Raw genomic sequence first — 23,132 nt, 5'->3', positions numbered from 1 at the left:
GAAAGTGGGACCGGAGTCATTTCTGTGATTAAAAGCCTGACTGTTTATTTTTTCACACCGTGCTCAGATTCGGACCTGCAGCCTGGACGTGGAGCTGTTAAATCAGACACAAAAGGCTGTAATTTGACTCTTATTTTGGTTTCACTCCTTCACCTCTCATCATATTATAATAGTTTTTGCAGTGCACACGCTGATTACACTATGTAACAAATTTGTTTTGTTCCTGGGTACACAGTGTGTTTTCCTAACCTGTTATGCCTTAAATAAATAGAAAATAGCTGTTATTCCACAGAAACTTTGCTTCTGTGATCAGGACAATGATATTTTGAAATTTGTCTGTTTTCAAGAATATTCTCAATTCGCCTTCACTACTGCTGAGTAGTCTTCTAGAATATTCTTTAAATGCTAGAACTGTCCAGAATTTTCAAGAAACTTTTAGAACTTTCTAGAACGTTAAAAAAAAGAAAATCAAAGTTTGTGCTGAATGTAGTCATTTTTCCATAGACTTTAGACATAAGCAGTTGAAATATAACACTTAGAAGCCAGGAACAAAAATTGTGTTACACAGTGTTATGTTTCGGAATCACGTACATTTGGCAGAAAAGTCCGCAACTTTACAACGCAGAATCAGAAAAAGATGAAATTGCACAGCTGACCTTTGATTTTGAAGTGATGATTGTTGAAAGAAAAGCTTGTTGATGGTCACATTAGTCCAGAATAAAGTATAATCCAGAGACGCAGAAATTTAAAACTGTCACGCACGTCATTTCATGACACGGAGTTACAGAGCTGCAGAAGCATAAATCAGGCTTTAAATTAATTAAATAAATCATCATGAACTGTAAATTTGAAAGCTTAACTATTTTTATATTTATTTTGATAGCACCTGTATCTGGATGTGTTGCTGTATGTGGTTAAATGATTAAAAAAATGTTGAAAACATTAAAGATTCATTCAGTAGTTCAGTGCAGTTGGAACCAAAATGGCGCCATGTTCTGAGTTGACGTCACTCTCCTCAATCAAGGGACTCGAGCGCTGGACTCCGTCACACTCGCCCACCCATTAAAATGTTCAGTTAAAATGTGATTTTTCCAGCAGCACCCTTGTAAGTGTTTCATGTACCACAGCTGGAGGAGGTCCAAAAGCTGGAAAGTGGACCGTGGATACGGTTGATAAACCAGCGAGCCCAGTTACTTATTTGTGTGTGTGTGGGTGTGTGTGTGAGATAAATTAGCTTTTTTTTTGCCGTCACAATCCTGGTAGAGCAGCATGGCAGAGGTGGGGGCCAAGTGGTTAGTTTGCTTGGTTTCAGGGTGGAAGGTTCTCGGTTCTTGTCCCAGTTCCCACGTAATGTAAAGTTGCCTCAGGATGTGCATCCTGTGTAACACTTCAACGTGCAGGTCCACCTGGGGTTTGCTGTGGTCACCCTGATTGAAACCAAGGGAGCAGCTGAGGGGGTTTATGTTTGTTATCCTGATGGTGGCAGCAACATGCTGCAGGGAATCCCCTCTGCTACGGCTAAAACACGGACAATCCCTGAAGGAAAGCCTCAGGAAGTGTACAGAAAAAAACAAAACAACTTTATTTATTTCCAACAGTACAATGAAGCCAAACACAGAGCTGACTGTACATATCTGATGACGTCCAAACAATGTGGACAGATGGTTTGTGTCAGGACGCGGATCCGACTGATCGTGGATCAGACTGATTGTGGATCAGGCTCGCCTACTGGGACAGGATGATGAAAATGTTCTGAAGATGTGTCGTGGTGAATGTGCTGATAAGTGCGCATGTACACACGTGCACAGTGCAAGTTGTGTATGGATGCTGATAAACTGCAGGAAGAGAAACACTGATAAGCTGAAGTACTCTGTGTGTTTCTTTTCAGCACTGTAGCCAGGCTGACAAAGAGTCAGAGCTCTATTGAGCTGAGTATTCCATTAACTTTAACTAGTAATGACTTCATGACTTTCTTTGCTAACAAAATTTTGACTATTAGAGAAAAAATTACTCATAACCATCCCAAAGATGTATCGTTATCTTTGGCTGCTTTCAGTGATGCCGGTATTTGGTTAGACTCTTTCTCTCCGATTGTGCTGTCTGAGTTATTTTCATTAGTTACTTCATCCAAACCATCAACATGCTTATTAGACCCCATTCCTGCCAGGCTGCTCAAGGAAGTCCTACCATTATTTAATGCTTCAATCTTAAATATGATCAATCTATCTTTGTTAGTTGGTTATGTACCACAGGCCTTTAAGGTGGCAGTAATTAAACCATTACTTAAAAAGCCATCACTTGACCCAGCTATCTTAGCTAATTATAGGCCAATCTCCAACCTTCCTTTCTCTCAAAGATTCTTGAGAGGGTAGTTGTAAAACAGCTAACTGATCACCTGCAGAGGAATGGTCTATTTGAAGAGTTTCAGTCAGGTTTTAGAATTCATCATAGTACAGAAACAGCATTAGTGAAGGTTACAAATGATCTTCTTATGGCTTCGGACAGTGGACTTATCTCTGTGCTTGTTCTGTTGGACCTCAGTGCTGCTTTTGATACTGTTGACCATAAAATTTTATTACAGAGATTAGAGCATGTCATAGGTATTAAAGGCATTGCGCTGCGGTGGTTTGAATCATATTTGTCTAATAGATTACAGTTTGTTCATGTAAATGGGGAATCTTCTTCACAGACTAAAGTTAATTATGGAGTTCCACAAGGTTCTGTGCTAGGACCAATTTTATTCACTTTATACATGCTTCCCTTGGGCAGTATTATTAGACGGTATTGCTTAAATTTTCATTGTTACGCAGATGATACCCAGCTTTATCTATCCATGAAGCCAGAGGATACGCACCAATTAGCTAAACTGCAGGATTGTCTTACAGACATAAAGACATGGATGACCTCTAATTTCCTGCTTTTAAACTCAGATAAAACTGAAGTTATTGTACTTGGCCCCACAAATCTTAGAAGCATGGTGTCTAACCAGATCGTTACTCTGGATGGCATTTCCCTGATCTCTAGTAATACTGTGAGAAATCTTGGAGTTATTTTTGATCAGGATATGTCATTCAAAGCGCATATTAAACAAATATGTAGGACTGCCTTTTTGCATTTACGCAATATCTCTAAAATCAGAAAGGTCTTGTCTCAGAGTGATGCTGAAAAACTAATTCATGCATTTGTTTCCTCTAGGCTGGACTATTGTAATTCATTATTATCAGGTTGTCCTAAAAGTTCCCTAAAAAGCCTTCAGTTGGTTCAGAATGCTGCAGCTAGAGTACTGACGGGGACTAGCAGGAGAGAGCATATCTCACCCGTGTTGGCCTCCCTTCATTGGCTTCCTGTTAATGCTAGAATAGAATTTAAAATTCTTCTTCTTACTTATAAGGTTTTGAATAATCAGGTCCCATCTTATCTTAGGGACCTCATAGTACCATATTACCCCATTAGAGCGCTTCGCTCTCAGACTGCGGGCTTACTTGTAGTTCCTAGGGTTTGTAAGAGTAGAATGGGAGGCAGAGCCTTCAGCTTTCAGGCTCCTCTCCTGTGGAACCAGCTCCCAATTCAGATCAGGGAGACAGATACCCTCTCTACTTTTAAGATTAGGCTTAAAACTTTCCTTTTCGCTAAGGCTTATAGTTAGGGCTGGATCGGGTGACCCTGGACCATCCCTTGGTTATGTTGCTTTAGACGTAGACTGTGTTTCATAATTATTGTATGGCCTTGCCTTGCAATGTGGAGCGCCTTGGGGCAACTGTTTGTTGTGATTTGGCGCTATACAAGAAAAAAGTTGATTGATTGATTGATTTGACACATATGTTACATGTCATATGTGGGGTGTAGTACTGCGTGTTCTACACCCCACATATGATGTGTAACACATGTGACATGCAATACACGCAGTACTACACCCCACATATGACGTGTAACATATGTGAGGTGTAGTACATGCAGTACTACACCCCACATAAAACATGTAACATATGTGAGGTGTAATATATGCAGTACTCCACACCACATGACATGTAACATAGGTGTAATACATGCAGTACTACACTGCACATATGACGTGTAACATATGTGAGGTGTAGTACACACAGTACTACACATATGTTACATGTCATGTGGGGTGTAGTACACACAGTACTACACATATGTTGCACGTCATGTGGGGTGTAGTACTGTGTGTTCTACACCTCACATATGTTGCACGTCATGTGGGGTGTAGTACTGTGTGTTCTACACCTCACATATGTTGCACGTCATATGGTACCCAGGCGGTGGTAGTACTGCGTGTACAACACCTCACATGTGGGGTGTAGTACTGCGTGTACAACACCTCACATGTGGGGTGTAGTACTGCGTGTACAACACCTCACATGTGGGGTGTAGTACTGCGTGTACAACACCTCACATGTGGGGTGTAGTACTGCGTGTACAACACCTCACATGTGGGGTGTAGTACTGCGTGTACAACACCTCACATGTGGGGTGATTTGGCGATATATAAATAAAATTGATTTGATTTGATTTAGTACTGCGTGTACTACACGTCACGTGTTACACCTCATATGTGGGGTGTAATATCCCAGCAGAAGACTGCCCCTCCCTGAGCTTGGTTCTGCTGGAGGTTTCTTCCTGTTAAAAGGGAGTTTGTCCTTCCCACTGTCGCCAAGTGCTTGCTCACAGGGGGTCGTTTTGACTGTTTGGGTTTTTCTGTAATTATTGTATGGCTTTTGCCTTACAATATAAAGCGCCTTGGGGCAACTGTTGTGATTTGGCGCTATATAAATAAAATTGATTGATTGATTGACATATGTTCCATGTCATATGTGGGGTGTAGTACACGCAGTACAGGAACATCCAACCGAAGCACACATACTGTGTCTGGACGTCAGTGTGTCTCTTCAGGACAGACACTGTCTTCATGCGTCATGTTGTCTGTTTGAATTTGTCCATTATTTGTGTCACGCTGCACAGCTGTCACTGAGCGGGGGGGGGGGTTAGAGGGAGCAGGGGGCGGGGTCATATGAAATCAGACTGCAGGGGTAAACACTCCCCCTGAGTGGCTGCATCTTATCTACAGCTCACACTCCTTCATTTTATCAACCAAGTTTCAGTTTTCTCCAAACGTCCACCGGCACCCCTCACCACGCTGACACGCCACGATGGTAAGAAAACTGCAGAGTGACACGCCAAATAAATAAATAAATATTTTCAGTGTTTGATTCAGACACATATTTTTAGTCAGTCAGGTTTGACAGCGGTTGTGATAGTTGAGGTTGGATGTTCACTTTGACTTTTCTCTTCATGAGGGACACACAGGATCAAGTTGAGCTTTTTTGTTGTGTCCTTAATTTTGATGCACTTTGCTTCATATCAGCTTTATTCTAATATATTGTCACATTAGTGAGAGTTTGTACTGTTATTCAAGGACTGAAATATAAGAATTTACACTAAGGAGACGTGGACCTGGGTGTGAAAGACAGAAATACTCCATTAGTCAGAGTACCTCAAAAAAAAATCACACACACACACACACACACACACACACACACACACACACACACACACACACACACACACACACACACACACACACACACACACACACACACACACACACACAGTATTATGTACTGACACCTTGTTGTTCCTGTTGTGTGTCTTTAGTTCCATTTTGACAAAGAATCCTTCTTGTTTTAAACATCTGATATTCTGACATTAAATGTATCAGTAAAAGCACAAATGTAATTAATGATACAGTAACTGGGAAACTGAAGATGAGCGCGATGAGCACATTTACTGACACTCGTGTCTTCCTGTTGGGACGCAGCAGCGACTGTAGAACTGCGTCACACAGTCCCAGATGCTAAAAATACGACTGTTCCTCATTTCTTCTCTCTTTTCCGATATTAATTCATGTATTTTCTGTTGCTTATCTGGGCCCAGGTTGTGGTGGCAGTTCACCAAGCAGCTCATCCTGCACTTTCTTATCTTCAGCCACATCCTCCAGCTCTTCCTGGAGGATCCTGAGGCATTCCCAAGCTAGCTGGGAGATATAATCCCTCCAGTGTGTACTGGGTCTTCCCCAGTTGTACGTTTCTGGAAGACCTCCCCAGGGAGACAACCAGGAGGCGTCTTCACCAGATGCCCAGACCACCTCCTTTCAAGGTGAAGAAGCAGTGGCTCTACTCAGAATCCGTTTGGGATATCTGAGTTTCTCACCCATTCACACGTCTCAGCACACATTCATGTTCTGTATGTACAACTGTTATTTTTTTTCCAAAATTCCTGCTGATATTTGCTGTTAATGACTCTGGAGTGGAGGATGATGTGAGCCAACACTGAAGTGTTGAATTAAGCTTTTTCTTCTAAATTCTAATTCATTCAGTCATGCAGAAGGGGAGTTCAAAGTTATCCAAAAAATGTTGTTTTCTTAAGTCAGGCAAACTGAAAATGAATAGATAAAATGTGTGAAGTGACAAGTTTCTGAAACAACTCATTTTAACACTTTGTTATTCTTTGCTTTTCAAATAGACAAAGATGATCTGTGAACAATTGTTTTAGTTTTGGATAAAATTAAATATGTGTGTGTGTACACATAAGTATATAGGCCCTGAGGCCTGTTGGTGTCTGTGCTTATCTCTGCATTCCATACTATAATGTGTAGCATGTAGCATGTAATATGTAGTGCAGTGGTGTCTAAAGTATTCCAGACAGGGATAAGAGGGTGCATATGGGATAAACTCGTCAGCTCAAAGTGATGTTAATCAGTGAACTCACCTGCTGGAGTCAGTGGTTGCAAAGAAAACCTGCACCCTCTTGGCCCTTCCTGGAATACTTTGGACACCGCTGGTGTAGCATGTAATGTGTAGTGTGTAGGGTGTAATGTGTAGGGTATAATGTGTAGTGTGTAGGGTATAATGTGTAGTGTGTAGGGTATAATGTGTAGTGTGTTGGGTGTAATGTGTAGGGTATAATGTGTAGTGTGTTGGGTGTAATGTGTAGGGTATAATGTGTAGTGTGTTGGGTGTAGTGTGTAATGTATAAGGTTCAGGGTGTAATGTGTAGGGTGTAAAGTGTACTGTGTTGTGTGTAATGTATAGGGTTCAGTGTGTAGCATGTAATGTGTAGGGTGTAGTGTGTAATGTGCTGGGTGTAATGTTCAGGGTGCTGGGTGTAATGTATAGGGTTCAGGGTGTAATGTGTAGGGTGTAAAGTGTACTGTGTTGTGTGTAATGTATAGGGTTCAATGTGTAGGGTGTAGTGTGTAATGTGTAGGGTGTAATGTGTGGGGTGTAGGGTGTAATGTGTAGGGTGTAATGTGTGGGGTGTAGGGTGTAGGTTGTAATGTGTAGGGTGTAATGTGTAGGGTGTAGGGTGTAATGTGTGGGGTGTAGGTTGTAATGTGTAGGGTGTAGTGTGTTATCTTTCTAAGCATATGCTAAATGTTGTCAGCAATACATCATTTCACACAACATAATCATCATTTGGTGTTTGCATATCATCATGATATGTTTTTCTTTAGCACACCGCTTGTCTTACTGAAAAATGACACCACAGGTTTCCTCCGAGTGCTTCGGCTTTCTCCTACTTCCAAAGACATGCAGGTTTAGTAAACTGGTGACTATGGACTGTGTGTTTGTTCTTTACCCTGGGGACGGGTTCTACATAGGGTGTTGTCTCTGTCCATAATATTCTTGATATAACATCTGGTGTCCATGCAAAGAAATGCATTTCGTTACAGAGACTCCAACAGCCATAAGATGCTGTTTCTGCCTATTTTTACCTGAATCCATCAAATATGGCCATGGATTGTAAAGACTTTGCGAACGTCCATTTGTCTGTGCTCAACATAAGTCCAGTCCTATTACTGCCAGGGTCTTCAAATTCACAGGGAACCTTCTTGGGACACAGACCTTGACAAGTTCAGAGACTTTAGGAGGTTAAAAAGTCACATTCTGTTTCATCTGTTGTTTTTTTTGAGGAGCGGAGGTGACAGAAAATCATAGTAGAGCGGCACCGTGATGTCAGTGGCTGGTCTAGCTAGCTGCAAACTCTGTTTTGTTTGTGTGTAAATATAACCCCTTTGTCATATACTATGTAAACGCTAGCGAGAAATGAACACTTCTAAAACTGAAAACACTGTTTTTGTAACCTGGTAACACCTCCAGAGTGATTTACAAGACATTTCGTGGACGTCAGCATACACGCTAACTTCCGCTAAGTCAAAGCTAACTTCCGCTCTTGTCAAAAGCTCATGTATGTGCACATGCACGCCCTCCTGCAGATGCCATTAAAACATAAAAAATGTTTATGATTGATTGATTGATTGACAGAGGTGCTTTATTGAACATGTACAAATTGTACGTAAGACAATAGGCTCTTAATAATTAATGTAAATAACAATAAATGTATAATAAATATACTTTGCAAACAACTGCAAATTATAAAGAAGTCAATGGTCATATGGCCGAGGGTATTTTACCATTGCGTTATATTTAATTATGCAGTAGTGTGGAGTATGTGCACAGAACACTATACAGACAAAAAACAAGAGGAAACTAATTTATTATCCGCTGCAAAAAATAAAACTATTTTCTCAAGGGACTCATGGGAATGAGTGAGTAAACAGACGTCAAGGCTATGTGGACACACGCTATGTGGAAATGAGGCTTCCCATGAATGCACATGCATGGACGTCCCAGAACATAGCAACTAATACTCCCATTTTGACTCTGTCAAGGAAAAAAGTCACAGCGGAGGATGTACTTCTTCAGACAGCCCAGGACGTTCAGCCTGCCCCAGGAACTGCTCATCATCTTCTACACATCCATCATCCAGTCTGTCCTGTGCATCTCCATCTCTGTTTGGTTTCCCTCTGCCTCCAAACATGACAGGCAGAGACTTCAACCAACTGTCAAGGCTGCAGAAAAAAATCATCTGAGCCAGCCTGCCCTCCATCCAGGACTTATACCGGGACCAGGAAGTGAGCTGGTACTATCTCTGCAGACCCCTCACTCCCTGGACACACACTGTTTAAGCTCCTCCCCTCTGGTCGACGTTACAGAGCTCTGTATATCAAAACAACCAGACACAGGAACAGTTTCTTTCCACAGGCCATCACACTGATGAACAACTTAACCTGACAAAAAACTCACTAACTCATCTACCTCAACTTGAATCTGTCTGTTTCTCCTTTGCACACATTCTTTTTTGTTACACATTTCATTTGCACATTTTTCTTGTGAATTATTTAGTGTTTTGTGTATATTTATACATGCTTCTACGAAAAAAGTACAGCTCAGAGTCAAATTCCTTGCATTTTTGTTGGTATTTGGTGAATCAATGCTATTCTGATTCTGACGTCTCGATTAGATCAACTTTAAGGTTGTTCGGAATATTTGACCGATTTGATCGCCAGATTTCATCCATCTTATTGCGTGCTGCCCAGACTTGTGCCGTGCAGTAGGGTGCATCAAAATATAAGGTAAAAATTAAACTTCAAAATATCAGTCTGTCTGGGTCTGCATTTTGTTAGAATGCACATTAGAATGATTTATGCAAAATTTAGGGAAAATTAATTGTTATTTAGCGGTCCAACGCAGCATGTGAAATTTTGAATATATATGTATTTTGGACATTTTCTAAAATGCAAATTCCTTGACACCTTTACAAAGTGAAACAACAGTTATATAATTAAAACGGCATAATTGAAAATAAATCACAAAAGCTTTATTCAAGAACAACATAATATTGGGACAAAAATACAAGAATTTTTATCTTAAAACAACATAATTGAGCAAAACCCACAAAAATGTTATCCAAGAACAACAAATCTTGTAACATTAACATAAGAAATTGTCCTATTCTGTATACAACTTGCACTTGCAGGAGCGTAGATTTGGCTGATCATGGCGATCATGCTCAACAGCCTGTAGCACATTCTGCAGATGTTCCTCACTCCTTGTTGCTGTCACAAAATCTGAGGTGAGCTTAACTCCACTTTTGGCACAGTCGTTAACAACATTGATGGCACATACGAGGTCTGTCAATAAAGTATAGGTCCTTTTTATTTTTTTCAAAAACTATATGGATTTCATTCATATGTTTTTACGTCAGACATGCTTGAACCCTCGTGCGCATGCGTGAGTTTTTCCACGCCTGTCGGTGACGTCATTCGCCTGTGAGCACTCCTTGTGGGAGGAGTCGTCCAGCCCCTCGTCGGAATTCCTTTGAGAAGTTGCTGAGAGACTGGCGCTTTGTTTGATCAAATTTTTTCTAAACCTGTGAGACACATCGAAGTGGACACGGTTCGAAAAACTAAGCTGGTTTTCGGTGAAAATTTTAATGGCTGATGAGAGATTTTGAGGTGATACTGTCGCTTTAAGGACTTCCCACGGAGCGAGACGTCGTGCAGCGCTCCCAGGCGCCATCGTCAGCCTGTTTCAAGCTGAAAACCTCCACATTTCAGGCTCTATTGATCCAGGACGTTGTGAGAGAACAGAGAAGTTTCAGAAGAAGTCGGTTTCAGCATTTTATCCAGATATTCCACTGTTATAGGAGATTTTTTTAATGAAAGACGTGCGGGCGGATTGCAGCGTCTGCTCGCAGCCGCCGCGACGCTCCGCCACAGGAAAAACACCTCCGTTGGAAGCCTTAAGGACAAGTTGAAACATGTCCAGCTGTTAAACAATTTCTCATATACTCACTCCACTGAAAGCCATCAAAAGCCGCCTGGATTTTACAAATGGTTATCAACACGGGGGAAGTCCTTAAAGCGACAGTATCACCTCAAAATCTCTCATCAGCCGTTAAAATTTTCACCGAAAACCAGCTTAATTTTTCGAACCGTGTCCACTTCGATGTGTCTCACAGGTTTAGAAAAAATTTTGATCAAACAAAGCGCCAGTCTCTCAGCAACTTCTCAGACAAAGGAATTCCGATGAGGGGCTGGACGACTCCTCCCACAAGGAGTGCTCACAGGCGAATGACGTCACCGACAGGCGTGGAAAAACTCATGCATGCGCACGAGGGTTCAAGCATGTCTGACGTAAAAACATGAATGAAATCCATATAGTTTTTGAAAAAAATAAAAAGGACCTATACTTTATTGACAGACCTCGTACATTTGCAGCACTGACCTGGAAGATTGCACTGGTGGCCCACTCCTGTACATCAAGTGAGAGAAAAGCTGAATCAATGTGCATTTGCTGCATGCCAAACCAACAGTCTGAGTTGGCAAGATCAGCCAAGCTGGTGGTTGGTGACAGGGCAGGAAACTTTGGTTTTCCAAAGCCAGTGCCAAAGCGAAGCTGTGGGAGAACTGGGAGATCAGCAGGCTTGTGGGCCAAGATGGCATCTGTAAGTGCACGCTGCTCACCAGCAGTCACCTTGGTACTGAAAAGTGCCAGAGGCAACATTTCACTTCTCATATACCAGAGGTGCCTCTCCAGAGCCTTGATGGCAGATGCAGCAATGCCAGAATCAACAGCCTTGTAAGCATGTAGGTGGTGGTAGAGTGTGAGGTCATTCCAGGCAGCATCTACAGCTGTGTCGCAGGTCAGCCACCATGTTGCAGAGATGTGTGTAATGAAGCTGGCAAATGCTCGAATCTTTGGCACCTGCTGCCGCTTGGTGATTGTGCCCTGGGGAAGAGATGTTATGTGCTGCTCCATCAAGGCCAGCTTGAGAATGTAGAGCAGCTTGGCCATCCATTGGGCCTTGTGCAGTGCTCCCGGTCGTTGCAAGGTTACTGAAGTCTGCTCTGCCCTAGCTGCTCTCAGATACACAAGACACAGATGCACAAACTCGCGGTAGTCACCTTGCTTGTAGTTTAGCACTTCTGCAGCAGATGCAGAGAGTTCTGTACGCAACTTGTCCAAGCAAGGTGGTTCATCATCACCAGGAATATAATGGGACAGTGAGCCATGGTCATCATGTGGCAGCAGGTTCCAATTGTCCCTCAGATGGGCAAACAAGGCAACCTCTGGTGAGTGTGACACCTCCAGTTTAAGATCATTGAATATTTGGCTAAGAAGCACCTCACCAATATGATAGAAATACGGGTCTAAGTAATTTATTTCAATATTACTGTGTAAATTATTCCAGTAAATGATGAAAACAATCCAAGAGATGACATGGGAGAGCTTGGTTGAAATGATATGGACTGACCACGTAAATCCTTGTTTAAGCGTAAAATACCATTGGCCCGTTGGACCTGTAAAACACCACGGATTGCAAAAATATTTTGCATGTGTTGTTTGATCATGGAATGGAATACTTTTATCACCCAGACAGATCAATATGTTGAAAAAGTGTATTTTGATGCACCCTACCGTGCAGGTCTTAAAATCCTTCCTGGAGTCCACGAAGACCAAAGGAAACATGACGTCCAAGTTGTTACCATGGAGATGCCTCAGGAAGGACAGACAGTTGGCTTGCATGAGACTGACTGACATGTTCTGTCTTGCAGGATAAAGTGACATTATGACTGATGTCGAGGCCTCTGGGGTGGGGGAGCACCCCCCACCCTACATGATCTTTGTGGTGGTTTTTCTCTTCTTCCTCACGGGTCTGCTGGGCTTCCTCATCTGCCACCTGCTGAAGAAGAAGGGTTACCGCTGCCGCACCGCAGACATGGAGGAGGAAGAGAAACTGGGAGGAAACTCGGACGGTGGGTCCCAGAACGCAAACACACCTCAGTTACACGAAGGCAGCAACCAGCCGCGTCACCATCTTCAATGACGTCACAGACTCACCTTCTCAGCACCGACCGCAAAAGAAATGTCACGAAAAATACTGTCACCCTGCGGTGTCAGATCAGCGCCAAAACCACACTCGCATATTATATTATGTCACATGTGTAGATATTAACTGCACACTCGTAAATTATCTCTGCACTCAGAAGAAGCTGCTCCTTGAGCGAGGGACAAGGTGCTATGAGGTGCTACCAGTCCTCTGACACGGACGTCAGTCGGAGACAACAGCGTTCACCGATTATCGCCTCGTTTCTGCTTAAAACTTCACTCCAGGCATCATCTAACTCAGCGACAGATCTCTGAAGCTTCTATACAACAATTATTTCCTCATAAATTCAGCATTATTTCATCATAAATTACAGAAAGCCCTAAAAACCACCTGAGATTAATGAAACTTCCAAGTCTGACTCTGTTCACCCAAACTGATCAAAGGGAATAATGTGATTATTAACCACCAGAGTCAAAGTAAAACCTCTTAAATCACGTTTTTTTTTTGTTTTGTTTTGTTTTTTATAATTTATTTATTTATGAATCAAATACAAACAAAACAGGTCCTGTACAAAATCCTGAAATAGCTGCATACATGAAAATAAAAATAAAAGAGCATAAGGGACTTATTGTATATTATTTACAAATAATAAAAGAAAAGAAAATATAGGGCAACCAGACATTTACATCTCAAATTTGTCTAAAAAAGAAACTGGTTTTAAAGCATTATTGTATTCAATCAATGACAGAGACTTATAATTGAGTTTAAATTCATTTCTCCAATGAGTAATGTTTGGTTTTGTCTTGAAAAGATGACATTTGTTTATGTAATGTTTGCTTAGTAAAATTATATTATTAATACCAAAGTCATTACAATTAATATGAAATATTCCAAATTTGATTTCTGTAATGGTTTGATTGCCGATTCACATTCCTTCAGAGAAGGAAGGTCAAACCAAAAGCTTTGTACTGTTTCGCACAAAAAGAAAACATGGTCCACCAGGTCTTCAGTTCCAGTCTCACAGAAGCCACATTTACCTACATCCATTTGGAATCTGTTTTAAAAACTCCTAAGTTGGATAAAACTTAATAAGATTAAACTGGAGTTCTTTTATCTTTGGTGAGACTGGAAATGTTAAATATTTCCATCTAATCTTTTTTTATTTCCTCCTTTCCAAAATCTTTCAGAATAAAATATCTTTTGAGCAAATTGGTGAGAGAATTATTAAGTAAGGTGTTTCTTAGAAATTCATTGTTACATCTGTAATCACAGATACCATTAATGTGAAGTTGTCTTATGGCAGGGGTGACTTTTGCATATATTATATACTATTTAATCACAGCTAGAAGGGATATTGGAGAGCTCTCACAGTCTGTTTATATTTGTTCTTGGTACAGTTGATTTAAAACTTGTCACATAATTCAGTATGATGTAATATATTTCCATTATCATCCATAAAGTGGCCCAAAGCTCCTTTACAGAAACCATTGAGAGATTAAAAAGAGACATTTTATTAACCTATATATATATATATATGTATATACGAGGTCTGTCAATAAAGTATAGGTCCTTATTATTTTTTTCAAAAACTATATGGATTTCATTCATATGTTTTTACGTCAGACATGCTTGAACCCTTGTGCGCATGCGTGAGTTTTTCCACGCCTGTCGGTGACGTCATTCGCCTGTGAGCACTCCTTGTGGGAGGAGTCGTCCAGCCCCTCATCGGAATTCCTTTGTCTGAGAAGTTGCTGAGAGACTGGCGCTTTGTTTGATCAAAATTTTTTCTAAACCTGTGAGACACATCGAAGTGGACACGGTTCGAAAAATTAAGCTGGTTTTCGGTGAAAATTTTAACGGCTGATGAGAGATTTTGAGGTGATATTGTCGCTTTAAGGACTTCCCACGGTGCGAGACATCGCGCAGCGCTCTCAGGCGCCGTTGTCAGCCTGTTTCAAGCTGAAAACCTCCACATTTCAGGCTCTATTGATCCAGGACGTTGTGAGAGAACAGAGAAGTTTCAGAAGAAGTCGGTTTCAGCATTTTATCCGGATATTCCACTGTTAAAGGAGATTTTTTAAATGAAAGACGTGCGGACGGGTCCGCGCGTCGGGACGCAGCCAGAGCGGTGTGGTGGCACAGGAAAAACACCTCCGTGTTGATAACCATTTGTAAAATCCAGGCGGCTTTTGATGGCTTTCAGTGGAGTGAGTATATGAGAAATTGTTTAACAGCTGGACATGTTCCATCTTGTCCTTAAGGCTTCCAACGGAGGTGTTTTTCCTGTGGCGGAGCGTCGCAGCGGCTGCGAGCCGACGCTGCAATCCGCCCGCACGTCTTTCATTAAAATAAATCTCCTTTAACAGTGGAATATCCAGATAAAATGCTGAAACCGACTTCTTAACAGCTCTCCCTGCATCCCACAATCAAGTTTTATTTCTCTTTTTTTCAGGACAACCTGTGCTTTCAGAATATATATGTTTTTGTTGTGTTTTATAAGTGTAATAAAGGTTTACAATCAAAAATAGGCAAGGAAAAATAAAGCGAAAAATAATTTTCCAGACATTTATTCAAAACACACCGCAAACTATAATAAACAACTGTTTTGACACTTTATAAAGGTAATTTGAGGTCTTGTGTGAAAGACTGAACAACAAAAAGGTTCAAACAATAAACACAAATGCACATTTTGAACAATATATATAAAATGGTCTATGCGTTTTGTTGTCCATTGATATGGTAAACAGTGCTTTATGCAGAGAAAGCAACAGAGTTATCCAGTAACATTCACAGGCAAACTAGTGGAGCAATCCTGATAGTTACACACTCTTTGTTTGAGCACGTGAGATTGTCATCAGAGGCTCTCTGTGTGCTCCTGCTTTCACTGATCACTGTGCGTGATGGCGCAGGGCGCACTGAGTATGTACTAATAGTATGTACTCATTGGAGCTATTCAAACGGGCCAACTAGTAACATATCACTCCTGAAAATGATCTTTGGATTTTCACATGAGGTAAATCTGCCCTACAATTGGATTTTGGAAAACCATGTGACGGTGAACCAATTCCGATTGGACACTCACATTGCGCACGTCATTATACAGCTTCTATGAGGAGTACAAAGATGGCTGATGGCTGGCTCGAAAGTTCGCGGAGTTAACTTTTCAACAAAAAGTAAGTTTCTATCTCATATCATTCAAAAGTTATTTATAATTTAGTAAAGCTTGGTCTTAGTTGTCGTATACGATGGCGTGGGCCTCAGAGGGTTAAGCTGAAATAACTTTAAGTTGAAATAACTTCAGAAAAAATCTATTCAGATTGTTCCATCACTTTTTCTCGTTGAGACAGCAGTTCATGTGTTACAGGGCCATATATAGACGGTCAAGTTTGAGTCACCAGTTCACCAACCCTGCATGTCTTTGGAAGTTGGAGGAAGCTGGAGCACCCAGAAGGAACCCACGCAAACACAGAAAGAACCATGTTGGAAACAATCCAACAACCTTCTTGCTGGGAGGTAACAGTGCTAACCACTAAGCTACCGTGCCGCCCCCAGAGATTCAGTCCTGTCTACTAACTCTGTCTGCCTGAGTAACTCTTTGCTGAAATCACGTGGCAGGTGTATTCCAGCTTTGAGCTCCAGACGTCCTCCGAGCTTCTTTCTTGATCAAACCTCGTGCACTCTCAGATGACATGTGTTATGCATTCCCCTGGCTGACAGCGTGCACGCAGACCCCTGGGACGCTCAGCATTAACTCCGAGTCTGCCAAGCGTGGCTGCAGTTTTTTATTTCTGTCAGTTAGAATTATCGGCTGCTGTTGGCTGAGAAGTTGTTTAATTACATTCCAGCTGTGACCAGTTGTGACTGATGTACAGTTTGTTAATGAAGAAAAGTAAAGTGTGTGTGGGTCAACTTTGTGTGTTTTAGATGAACATGATGAGAACCAGGACACAGTGGAGCAGATCCTTAAATGCATCATTGAAAACGAAGGTAAGAATCTTTTCTTTCTATGAGTTTTTTTTTTTTTTTTTTTTTGTATTTGTGTTGAGTCAGATTTTAATTGTCTTGAGTTTTTTATTGTTTTAGTCTCACCTTTATTCTAGGAACTGTCTTGTAGATAACTTGTTCAGTAATATTACAGGCACAATTTTAACTCAAAAGATGCACAAATAAGGCAAACGTATGTGGATATTAGCTTCAGACTAATCTGGGTTTTCTTTTGGTGACACCTCAGCCAACATGGAAGCCTTCAAGGAGATGCTGGGGAATCAGAATGTGTGTGTGCGCCACGACCCCAGGTAAGATAACCAGACAGTCCTGGTGTTGGTCAGCAGCCCAGCGTTAGTGCCGTGAAGTGTGTGTGGCTGTTAAACCTTCATCAAGGCCAGAACTGATGAATTCCAAAGTGGACGGTTGAGGACAGGCTGCAGCCTCAGCTGACACCGCGCGAGAAATGAGCACAGGCAAACGGTGGACTGTGTTATGGAACGTAGTTCATAAGAAGCAAGAGAAAAAGGTGTGATGAGTGGAGGAGTGGTTAGTTGAAGCCATAGAGCCGTATATGAGTACTAGAGAGCACAGTCGCATTGAGACGCGTCCCTGCAAGGAGGCGTGGTCGCCATTTTGACACCAGGCAACTCGGTGGCTAGCGCGCACCGATGCTCATAGATCTTGTCAAGAAACAGCTGGAAAATGCTGGAAAGTTGTGCATATTGACAATGCCACAACCGGAGGAAGAAGGGAAACAACGTTTCCTTCCATAAGTAAGTAGGTTTTGTTGTTATTGTTACTTTTTCCATGACTTTTGGGCGATAAACTGGTGTGTCTTGCAGAGCGTCATGCCTGTGCAATGCATGAATTTGAAGTTGTACACGATATAAAATGTGACTCAAAACATTTAATGTAACTTTTGAAGGGCCTGTACCCAATCTGAAGATTTAGAAACCACCTGGAATGGAAGTTTACTCAAAGGGATACACAAATGGAATTGCCATGTGGAATTAATGCGGCCTGTGTGTCCAGTCTGGATTGTGTGTGTCACGATATTGTGCCTTGTTATGCCTGCAGAATTTGGAAGCTGGAACATATCAGATCTGTGGAAACTTTCAACACTCAAGCCACCTTGACACTTGCACAGATTTGATCCCCGCACTGCGCTGCGCAATTTGTCATGCCAACGCGACCCACTTTTGTCCTGCTTGATGCCACATTACTTAAAATAAATTGTTCAGATGCACAGCACAGTGCACAAAACAACCTGCAGCTGTGGATAATTTCATCAGCCAAGATCTGAGAGCAAATGCATCATCAGCTACGAAATGATTATTTTAGCTTATTTTTTATATAGCATGGCGTCAAGAGCTACAAAGTGGTTCGCACTGGCATGACGAATTGCGCGGCGCAGTGCAGAGATCAAATTTGTGCAAGTGTCAAGGTGGCTTAACTTGTTTGGATTGTGACATGTTAAGTTTCACCTTTTGTACCTTGATATTTCCTGGCAGTGCCTGGAATAAAATGTGACTCATAAATGATCATCTGCAAAGGACCTGATTGACACTGGAACAGATCAGATCTGTGTAATCTTTCAACACTAATATTTCAGAATGTGTAGGTGTCAGGGTAAGTTTAATAATTTCCTTACATAATTTAATGTAAATGAATTTTACTGACTCGATATCCAGGTAAGAAGGGTATTTAACACGTATTTTGCAAGCTTTTTTCCGTGTGTGTTTACTCGCGTATTTTCATCTGCATTGAAAATGCACATGAAAACATTTCACATCCGGGCACCTCGTTAATATTTTGCCCGGTTTGAAAATGGTGGCTCGCTCTTCATGAAGGAACATTCGCGTTAAGTAGGCAGCATCGCAAATGTGGACTTTAGTACTCATATATACAGTAGTGTTCAGAATAATAGTAGTGCTATGTGACTAAAAAGATTAATCCAGGTTTTGAGTATATTTCTTATTGTTACATGGGAAACAAGGTACCAGTAGATTCAGTAGATTCTCACAAATCCAACAAGACCAAGCATTCATGATATGCACACTCTTAAGGCTATGAAATTGGGCTGTTAGTAAAAAAAAGTAGAAAAGGGGGTGTTCACAATAATAGTAGTGTGGCATTCAGTCAGTGAGTTCGTCAGTTTTGTGGAACAAACAGGTGTGAATCAGAATCTTGATATGGCACACCTGTGAGGAGGTGGGATGGATTATCTCAGCATGTATAGATCTTTGAGTTCAGCTCATGAAAAATGGGAGTAAAAACAGAAGTGTTGCATTTATATTTTTGTTCAGGGTATGAGCAGACAGATCACATGGGCATGGCAGGGATGCTAGTTCTTAATCCTTCAAACATGACAAAAATATTTTTATATTCCTACTGCAACTTAGTTTCTATAATAGACTGATGGCCTGTTCAAGGTGTACCCAACATGTTTTATTGACTGAATAATACTGTAAATCTGAAGGCATACCCCTGTGAATCTTGTGTTTTTTCCCACCATGTTGATGTCTAGGTTACGTAAGGAGTCGATTGGTGGTGTCCCTCTTCATCACCACACAGTTCATTCAGGCAGCGCCCAAAACTCCTGCCACCTCTGTGCCCAGGGGCGACATAAAAAGAACCGACAAAGCAGAGCCCATCGCTACAAACAGCGGCCTGGAGAGCAGACAGTCTTCTCGGTTGGCAGGTAAAAACACAAATGCTACTTAGAATGCATTAGCAGTATGTAGAACTGTATATAATAGGAGAATGGAGCAGATATATGTGCAGATTGTCCATGAAGAATAATCCATGTTAAGGGGCCTTGACACTTGCACGAATGTGATTCCCGCACTGACACACAACCTTGCCTGCCAGTTAGTAAACTCACTGTAAACTGTTGTAAATTTCACGTAAACTGTGCATGGCCACGTGCCAGTGCGCAAAGAAAATTTTGAAATGTTAGTCTTCTGGCACGCATGAATTTTGTTCTAATCGTGAACATTGGGCAACCTGTTTTAAAAAACTGCGTGTCAATATGTTTCATTGTGCACAGGGCATCTGAACGATTATGACAAGATGTTACATCTATAATAAACATAATTTTACAGATACATTATATATATTATAAATAATTACATTTGATTCAAGATTCCAAATGCGTTCTCCACCGCACAACGCTCATGAGCCATCCTGCAGCTGTAGATCATTTCTCTGTGATTCTGGGAGCGATTGACAGGTGGTTTCATCAACCAAATTCTGAGAGCAAATGCGTCATCAGTGACGAAATTATTATTTTATATAGCGTGGCATCCAGCGGGACAAAGTGGGTCGCATTGGTACGGCGAATTGCGCGACAGTGTGGAACCAAAATTCGTAAGTGTCAAGGTGGCTTTAATCTGTTATGCTATACCTCAACCAAGGCACAACAGATCCTTCCAACATACTGGCTTCAATATTCTAATCATTAACTATACATGTTTTTTAAAGGACATGTGTGCATTATTTCATGTCAAATCAGTGAAACCTGAAAAATTGGGCAACTACACAATGTTGACAATAGATAAAAACAAAAAACTCAAAAAATAAAACGATAAAAATTCTTGACATGTCGATAAATGTTGATCCTCAGCTTAACTTAATGGGCTATTTCTTTGTCCATTCTCAGACGCTCGTCTAACCACTTAATAGACATGTGAAACAGTCCTTGGCAGAGGTATAAATGATAAGACAGGATGTACAACCATTGTACAGTTGCAGACACCTTGGCTAAAACCATTACATTTTACCCAACGACACAAAATCCTTTTCATCAATTGTGTGAAGTAATTCATCATTTATTTCCATGTAAAGTTATTTTCAAATAACAGTTACAAGAAAGATTTATATCAGTTTTTATTTGTCTACTGGCCGCACTGGTAATGCCTGTTTGTCCATGTGGTGATGTAACCACATTATTGCTTGACTAGGCTACGGAACATTCAACATTCTAATTTCAGTGATGTGTCTCAGGTTGGACCAGAGGCTTGTTGAAGATTGGTCACATTTACCTACTGTAGTTTTTTGGGGGAAATAGGTCAATTTGGTCAATAACAAACAAAAAGCAATATCACCTGGACAGGTCAAAAGGAGTTTATCGTTGTTGTCAGTGTGTTTGTGAGACAGGAGGTGGGCTACAAATATATAGACCGGAGTCGATAAAGGGGGAGACATAGAGTCTCATCAGTTTCTCTGTATTTGGGGGATAAGCGTCCTATAGAGGGACCTCAGGCCCTCTATAGGACTTACATCTGTCTTCACGGATGCATCTTGGAAATGGATCAGAAGCCTCCTGAGATTGGTGACCCTCACTTATTCTTTTTGAGAAAATAGTTAAACTTAGTCAGGAAGTGTTCTTCTTCTTTCAGCTGCTTCCTTTAGGGATTGCCGCAACAGATCATCCATTTCCACCTCACCCTGTCCTCTGCGTCTTCCTCTGTCACATCAACCACTTGCATGTCCTCCTTCACCATATCCATAAACCTCCTCTTTAGCCTCCCTCTTTTGCCTCCTGCCTGGTGTGTCTATCCTCAGCATCCTTCTCCCTATATACCCTGCACTTTTCGAAACCATCTCAGTCTTGCCTCTCTGACTTTGTCTCCAAACCACTCTGTGTTGTCCCTCTGATATGTTTCTAATCCTGTTTATCCTCGTCATCATCGCACATGGGTTGTGTCAGGAAGGGCATCCGGCATAAAACTTATGGCCAAATGAACATGCAAATTCACCTTGGATCTGCTGTGTTGATCCTGAGTGAAAGGTGGGAGACGCCAAATGGCCTTTTGTTTTTTTTTTAACCACCTCTTAGCTGTAGCAGGGGTCTTCAATTCCAGTCCTTGAGGGCTGGTGCCCTGCAACTTTTAGATGTGTCACTGCTTCAACACAACTGAGTCAGTTAAGGAGGTCATTAGCAGCACTCTGGAGAACTTGACTGCATACTGAAGAAGTAATTCAGTATTTGATTCAGTTGTGTTGGACCAGGGACACATCTGAAAGATGCACACCGGCCCTTGAGTACTGAAGTTGAAGACCCTGCATGGACACAGCTAACCGAAAAGTTAGCTTTGATAACCATTAAACCGCTAATTGAAAAATTAACTTTTATAACGCTAAACCAATAAACCGCAAACAAATTCAGCAGACGTTACCGCTAACAGCTAACTTTTAGTATCAACTAAGTACACTGTCTCAATATTATATATTTATAACCCATTAATGGAGCTATGTTACAAATGCAAAACAAATGTACGAAACATAAATAAATAAAAATAATATCCCAAACACGGTCATCTTTATAAAAAGTAGTAAATCGGAATATTGGAAGTCACAGTTTATCTCAATATTATATATTTATAACCCATTAATGGAGCTACGTTACAAACACAAAACAAATGCACAAAAAAGAAATAAATAAAAATAACATCCCAAACACGGTCATCATCTTTATAAAAAGTAGTAAATCGCAATATTAGATGTCAGTTTATCTCAATATTATATATTTATAAACCATTAACGGAGCTACGTTACAAACACAAAACAAATGCATGAAAAATAAATAGACAAAAATAAAATCCCAAACACAGTCATCATCTTTATAAAAAGTAGTAAATCTATTAGAAGTCAGTTTATCTCAATATTATATGTTTATAAACCATTAACGGAGCTATGTTACAAACACAAAGCAAATGCATGAAAAATAAATAAATAAAAATAAAATCCCAAACACGGTTTATGCAGTGGTTTACGCTTTATCCGGGGTCGGGTCGCGGGGGCAGCAGCTCAAGCAAAGCCGCTCGGACCTCCCGATCCATTCTCTTTATAAAAACAGTAAATCTCAGTATTAGAAGTCACAGTTTCCATAGTAGAGAAGCTTGAATCTTCGACTGGACTGGGTTGCTTGACGCGAGTTTCAGGTGGAGATGAACTGCAGACTGAGGTCCACTGGCGCCCTCTCTGCGGTGCTGGTATAGCCTTTTGTGTAAAGGTTGCTTAGTCTCACCTATGTAGTGTTCGTTACAGTTTTCCTGACATCTGATAGAATACACTACATTGCTCTGTTTGTAACTAGGGATCCTGTCCTTAGGGTGAACTAATTTCTGTCTCAAGGTGTTAACCGGTTTAAAGTAAACTGGGATTTTGTGCTGTCTGAAGATCCTCTGTAGTTTTTCCCTCTTTCTCTTCTTCTTGTCTCCATCTCCTGTCTATCTGGTCTCTTTTTGTTTTCTGGGACTTCTGCACTTTGTCCAGGGATCATCGTGGGTACCCACATACTGTGAGGGCTTTCCGTACAAGTTGTTGTTCTTTAGCCCTTCCCTCTGCAGTTGTGGGCACCTGTAAGGCTCTGTGTTGAAGAGTCC

General features: G+C 41.1%; 1 protein-coding gene across 7 annotated transcripts in view; it reads left to right on the top strand.

Moving 5' to 3' along the window:
• The window catches only part of rell2 (RELT like 2), a 56,505-nt gene that overhangs the window by 18,041 nt on the left and 15,332 nt on the right, over positions 1-23,132 (top strand). For 2 of the 7 annotated variants that reach the window (XM_034180890.1, XM_034180884.1), the window contains exons 1-6: positions 5,110-5,174; positions 5,956-6,177; positions 12,482-12,682; positions 16,681-16,743; positions 16,988-17,051; positions 19,271-19,444. In XM_034180890.1, coding sequence (XP_034036781.1) covers positions 12,496-12,682; positions 16,681-16,743; positions 16,988-17,051; positions 19,271-19,444 — 488 coding nt within the window. In that variant the 5' untranslated portion in view covers positions 5,110-5,174; positions 5,956-6,177; positions 12,482-12,495. Of the gene's footprint in view, positions 1-5,086; positions 5,175-5,955; positions 6,178-8,946; positions 9,004-9,898; positions 9,997-12,481; positions 12,683-16,680; positions 16,744-16,987; positions 17,052-19,270; positions 19,445-23,132 lie in introns of those variants that run through there. The other 5 variants (XM_034180885.1, XM_034180886.1, XM_034180889.1 and 2 more) reach the window with 5 other exon arrangements.

This window comes from Thalassophryne amazonica, chromosome 11 (assembly GCF_902500255.1).
Source record: "Thalassophryne amazonica chromosome 11, fThaAma1.1, whole genome shotgun sequence".
Classification (NCBI taxonomy): domain Eukaryota; kingdom Metazoa; phylum Chordata; class Actinopteri; order Batrachoidiformes; family Batrachoididae; genus Thalassophryne; species Thalassophryne amazonica.
Note: the sequence above shows the minus strand (reverse complement) of the source record. Positions and strands in the feature narration are given on the sequence as shown.